The sequence below is a fragment of the Leuresthes tenuis genome, unplaced genomic scaffold (genome assembly GCF_036924035.1).
Source record: "Leuresthes tenuis unplaced genomic scaffold, fLeuTen1.0.hap1 SCAF_2, whole genome shotgun sequence".
NCBI classification, from domain to species: Eukaryota; Metazoa; Chordata; class Actinopteri; order Atheriniformes; family Atherinopsidae; genus Leuresthes; species Leuresthes tenuis.
This window is the reverse complement of record NW_027325356.1, coordinates 4632135-4638630: the sequence shown is the minus strand read 5'-3', so window position 1 is coordinate 4638630 and position 6496 is coordinate 4632135. Positions and strand designations below refer to the sequence as shown.

The 6496-nt window shown below is 40.2% G+C and overlaps 1 protein-coding gene across 1 annotated transcript; it reads right to left on the bottom strand.

Moving 5' to 3' along the window:
* Window positions 1-1313: 1313 nt before the first annotated feature.
* Window positions 1314-4573, bottom strand: LOC140301487 (high choriolytic enzyme 1-like). The gene is made up of 10 exons (XM_072379950.1): window positions 4565-4573; window positions 4365-4436; window positions 4090-4120; window positions 3945-3995; window positions 3445-3576; window positions 2856-2976; window positions 2165-2343; window positions 1866-1947; window positions 1529-1653; window positions 1314-1411 (listed from the first exon to the last, which is right to left on the bottom strand). Coding segments are annotated over exons 2-10 (786 nt in total). The 5' UTR covers window positions 4428-4436; window positions 4565-4573; the 3' UTR covers window positions 1314-1409.
* Between the last annotated feature and the right edge of the window lie 1923 nt (window positions 4574-6496).

Sequence of the window (6496 nt, the reverse complement as noted above, 5' to 3'; positions counted from 1 at the left end):
ACACCTGATTCAAATGAATGGGTCGTCCTCAGCCTTCTGCAGATCTGACCCATTCATTTGAATCAGGTTTGCTGGAGCAGGAAAACATGGAAAATATGCAGGGTGTTGTGTCTTGAGGACCAGGATTGGAAAACACTGCCATAGCCACCCCTCTAGCTGTCAGTTCACCAATCTTTTTTTGAGCGGTGAGAGTGGGGATCAATCCGCCAGACGGCTTCTAATCAGGCCACAAGGTCAGAGCTGGGAGATCCAAACAATCCAATCCAAATCCTAAATCACAAATCCAGAAACACAAACTGGTTTATACACAGGTCAGAAAGTCTAGATATCCAAGAGACAGAAAGCAGGGAACCAGATCAATAAACCAGGCTACTCACGATGTCAGAGAGGCCCAGAGGCAGAATCAGGGTCAGGTCCAAAAACAGAATAATTTAAAGAAGTGCGGTCTGAAGCAGAGTGAGTGAATAGTGGCTGAGAAAACAATCATTTCCCACCAGGATTTACTTTAGTTCCGTCAGTAGTGCACAAACAGATGGTGTGAGCGTGTATTTTGTATTAAAACTTGTTTTATCTTATATATCGTGCACACATCTTCACCTGCTGGCACGAGTTTTTCTTTAATAAGTAAATCCAAAGACTCTTTTAGGCATCTCCAAGTGCAAGAATGAAATATTCATCTCAACACAGTTCCCTGTATATCATGTTTTATTATGCATAGATGTAAAACTTGTGAAAACTTTAACAACATTTCAAGTCATTTTCAAGTGAAATCTGAAAACAAACTAAATACAAAAAACAAGCAACAGACTCTCTGCTAAGTTATCCAGATCCTGATCATCATCAATTATTACTGGACATTTACTATTGATGGGTTGTACATGTACATTAGTGAGATTTCAGATACTGTTCTTGATCACAGAATTTAGTTTTGCTTCATTTATTAGAATTTTGATCCAAAATATAAGACATATTTTAGGTTCTAATATTCATAGAAACGTTCTGACTGACATAGATTTTAGACGACAAGATGCATTTACTGTACCATCACAAAAACAAAGCAATACAGAGATGAGCAAATATATACAACAAGATTACAGATGCTGAAAAAGAAGGCTGAAAAATCCTCCTGAGAGTTACAAGTAGCTGCTCAGCAGAAAGAGCTGTGATGCTATCCTCGTCCAGCTTTGACAAGAGATCCATGGAGGTCACGATGCTTTCAAGTGTTTTTTTTCTCCTAGAAGTGCCAGATCCATTCATTGCTTCTATTCTACAGGAAATACAGCTCGTACAAAAGCACAAATGTGCAGCTTTTTTGTCGCTTTGAGATGATCTGATCCAGAAAATCTGGACCTTTCAAGTCAAGCTGACGAGCTGAGATACCTGGAGGCCGACCGCTTCATGTCACCATGTTCTAGTCAGGGTAAAAAGACATAAAACCTAATTAATACCAGAGTATTTACTACATACTAAGTATCTCTGAAATATATGAACTATATAATACTGTTTACAGGGATTATTTTGTACTCACAGCATCTGTAAAGCCTGTTGACAAGGGCGATGTCGTTGGCGCTCATCTCTCTGGCATTTCCAAAGTTGAGGTTAGGATCGGATTTGGCAACGATTGTTGGTTGCCCGTTTCTGGAGAAGGCAAATCTTAAAGAAGGCACAAACACATTTATTTAGTTATGCACTAATTCCAATAAATCCCTAAAGCTGCAGCCTTTACAGTATGATTCATTTTGTTTATGGACAAACAAGCAGCAGTGCGTAGGCCTGCTTTGGTTCTGCTTCTGCAGCCAAAACACAAAGCTGAGACTCTCAGATGACCTGTGCACACATGCAAGAACTCACACCCAAAAACTCACCTGCTGTAATGCATGACAGAGTTGAAGTCATATGGAGTCCCCAGGTTGTTAGTATTAGTCTTTTCAAAGTTTCTTTCAAGTCCTGTGCAGGAAATACAGACAAATATTATGACCAAAATAAAAATATTATACATAAAAATAATGCTTCTAAATCGGGTTTTGTGTTGCTGTTTTCTTTTGTTCAAATTGAAAATGATCAAGTTCTTAAGGTTACTGTCATCTTATTATTGTGTAAAAACATTTTATTCTGAAAGTACAGGTGAAAATCAGAAGGAAAACCAAAGCTTGTGTGTGTTCACCTGGACGAATGTTCTGGGTGAGGATCTGGACGTATTGGTCTCTGTCAGAGCGAACCTGCTCGTGGTGGAAGCCCAGAGCGTGGAGAACCTCGTGCTGCACCGTGGACTGGAACAAACAGCCATTTCTCCTCAAGGACACATTTTGACGTCCGCGCTGACGGCCCAGGTAAGACCAACACCTTGAAAATGGACATTTCTCCTTTATTTTGGTTCGCCATTGTTACTTCAAGGTAAAGTCAGCTGGTCAAACGGGCAATCTGCAGCCCAGTGGTTAAGATCCAGTGATCCACCTGCTATTCTCCTTCAGTTGCTAAAAAAGGTGAACTACTAAGTGACAATTGTGCTGGCTGTAAGTAAAATGTTATCACTGTTGTTTTTCAGACCTTTGCAAGTAGAAGTGAAGCTTCTTCATACTTCTACTTTACCAAAACACTTTTCCCTGATCTACCTGATGAACATACAGGCTAAGATTTTATTTAGAATTACACATCTGATTTATTTTACAAAAACAAACTAAAGTACAGCATGAAGGAAAGCTAATGTCCTGCAAATCAAGATAAAACCTGTGATCTTTTCAAGACTCTCGAAGCTTTCTTATTCTACTCATATATGTGCAACTTTGTGTTAATGCAGCAAAAGCTGTCAGATATATTCAGTGTGAAGCAAAAAGAGACTTAGTGTTCGTTCTCACCCATCTCCAGAGAAGAAGTGGATGTAATCGCGCTGCCCCTGATTTCTCCAGACGAAGCGGATGCAGGTGGACCGGTGCAAGGAGACCAGGCCTCTAATGATGATGTTGCGCTCTGATCTGGCTGCAGGACAAAGAGGAGGCTGATGAGACTCTTACAATCAAAACATGATTGTCAGTCAATGACAATAAGGTAAAAAGCCTGATGTCAAAATCTGGAAATTATTATAGTTGCTTCTGTTTCTCCTCATTTAGATTACTGCAACAGAGTCTTTATTGGCCTGAATAAAAAAATCTCTTTACTGCTGAGCTTCTAACTGGAACCAACAGAAGATTACACATGACTCTGATCATCTCTCCACTGGGTTCCAGTAAGTTCTACTAAAAAAATATGAACTCTTGGAAAAAGTTTTAGGGCTCTGCACAGTCAAGCTCCTCAATCTATATCTGATTTGTTCTGGTACTTACATACCAAATGAGCAGGTGTGTCCAAACCCTCGACTCTTACTATGTATCTAAATAGTTATTCCACAAACTTCTGACAACTTGAACCAGCTCATGGGGTAAAATGTAACATGTCAGAGCTACTTACAGTAGGCAGAGGAGATGGTGATGGGCACATAGACATAGCGTCCTCGTTTAGGCCACTTGCAGCCTGAGGCTGTGCATGGGACTGCATTCCTGCTTCTGGATGGGACGATGTCATCATACATCAAGGGTGTCCCTGCAACACGACAAACACACACACGTAAGAGTACTCAAACCTGCAGTGTGAATATGAGTCGTTACAAGTTCAAATGATAAAAGCAAAGACTTATGGCTGCAAGAAACATTTATTTTACACATCATATCATTTTTTCTACTAATGTTTTACTACGATTTCATTAACAATCTATGATATTTAATAAAACACTGGCAAATGTTTGGAGTTATTCCTCAACAAATCTCTTAAATAATCAATACAGCATCATAGCAGCTGACAGTTTCTTTTCTATTAATCAACTGTTTCATTTCTGCATCTCTTTTTCCTTCTCCTTACAGATGCTTATATTTCATCCAGAGAAGTCCGATTAAGTGAGATTTGTGTCTTACTTATGTCAGCATTGGCTTTTGAGATGATTTCGGAGACGCTCATGGACTCATCTGAGGAAAACAAGATACAGACACATGGGGATTAAAGTATACTATCTTTTTATGTTGACTTCAGGAACTGGAAATCTTTTATTATTCAACTCACCGATTTCATTTCCACTCTCAGTCGGCGCACTCTGCAAAACAGATAAACATAAAACATAAAATGTCGTAAAATTTGGAAAAAAAATTCTACTGTTTTATGATATTTTATAATTCAGTTTTTATTAAGTGAAAACCAGGCATCTACATAATTTGTTTTAAATACACATTCTTCTACTGGGAGCAAAAAATTCCCCCTAAACCAAAAAGGCTTGAAAACAGGATCCTCTCAGGAGATACACCGTCACCATGGTCACTGTGCAGTTCTCACTAACTTACCAGAGAAACAGCCGTCATTGAGAGGAAGAGGAGGAGCAAAACTGGGGTCATGATCACGGTCATGGTGGTCCTCTGTCGTACAACGTCAGACCTAGAAAAACTCAAATCTGAACAGTGGTCGGTCATTAAGACCAAGTCTGGTCAGTAAGTGTTGACGATCTGAGACATAAGATCAGAGATAGGAGTTAGAGAGGAGTTACCTGTTGTTGAAGGAGGGTGATGCCAGATTCAGCAGGTGCTCAGCTCCTCGTTATTTATGTACAACTCGCAGAAGGTGTGGCTGAAGCTTCAAGGACCATTATCTGCTTTTTATTTACATGGGATCATGTTGAAAAACTGAGCAGTAATTTTCCAGTAAGGAAATAAGATTAAAGCCATAATCACTTACCTTTATATACCTTTAAGGAAGTATTTAGATTTGTTAATCATTACCTGTTAATGATTTATTCGAGACTTAAATAAAGCACATTGTTTTCTTTTCTTATTAAGGTAAATTACGTATACAGTGCATAAAGGGAATCTAAACGTTGTAAAGAAAAGATTATCAAAGCACAGGCCTGTTTAGAGGAATTTGAAAAAAAAAAACATTAGCATTAGCTAAGCTTAGCATCCAGTTGTGGTAACATTTGTCATAACTTTTCTGGACTGGAGAAGCTCTTGAATGGAAGAGGCTATTTGTACCTCAAGCCAAGACCTGTGTTTTCTACACTAAGCTCATTAGAGGTCAAGGTCACGTTTATTTAGTGCACCTTATAACAACCTCCACTGACCAAAGTGCTTTACATGAATGAATAACAGTAAAATCCAAAGATAAATTTCACCAAGCGCAAAAGCCTTCATCAGTACAGTTTAGATCAATCTAAACATACACATGAATGGATGTGTGATTTTCAAGATAAAGCTAATTTAACATTACTTTATTGTTATGTGAACACAAAATTACTTCTCTGCATTTGACCCATCCAGGTTAGCACCTGTTGAACTCACAAGCACAGGGTCACACTCTCATGGAGACTGATGCCATTCACTGCCATTCAATCTTGCAATGTTTCAGCTATGGCACGATGCTCATGTGCAATGTTTTGCAGCTACATCCTTTACAAAAATACAATTCATCCCTTTATCTATATCATACAACATATTTTAATAAATTATACTGCATAATAACATCATTTCCCTTCGGAGATTAATGAAGTATGTTTTAACTGAATTGAATAGAAAAGGAAATTAATCAGGGAAAATGTAGTTGCAGTGGTTCAGTGGGTCATCCAATAACTGGAAGGTTACAACCCTGTTCACGTGTGTGTTCAACACGTGCCGACCTGGATGGGGTTTAATGTTTAACTCTTTTTATTCTTTATCAGTTACTCAGGATTGTTCAACCTCTTAAAGGAAGTATCACCCCGAAGCGTGCACCGTTTCTTTGTAACTGCTGTTTTTACCGTCTCAAAGTCAAATACAGCAACATATTTGGGACATATTACAAAGATGCATATTCATGCAAAGAAGTTTTAAAAATAGCCACCAAACAGATCTTATATTCTGAAGCCAGCGCTGAACCGTGTCAGACCCCATTCACCCACAGCCAGATTTTTTTTAATGGCAGGTGTGTGTAAGCTGTACTGTGGTGTGGGGAGATGAATGTGTGGAAGTTTGTGTTGTGGTCTGTAAGCCTTACTGTAAGGTGGCCTTACCCACCAAAAAATAAAGCCTTCCAGCAGCCAGAGAAAAGCAGTGATGTTGACCTTCAACACTTACTCAGCATCAGTCAGTGACCACATCCAGTGACAGGCTGGATCACAGCTGGTGCTGGTGTGTTGGGCCAGTGCCATGCACGTCCACCAGTGCTCTGGATTGCCCCCCAGGCCCAGTAGGAACCGTGCAGCCCTGGTAGACCCTGCCAGCAATAGAGCCAGCCAGGGCATGACCCCCCCCCCAACCCCAGGATAACAGGATAAAGGACCAGCCCCGAATCCAGGAAAGACACCAGCCAGAACATCCTGAGTAAACCAGCCACCCAGCAGGTATGGTACGGAGGGTAACACCCTGGCCCTCCACACCCAGAACGCAGGGCAAAGGGGGTGCGCCCAACCCACAGCGAGGAGCCACACGACACAGGCCCCCCAGTCAGG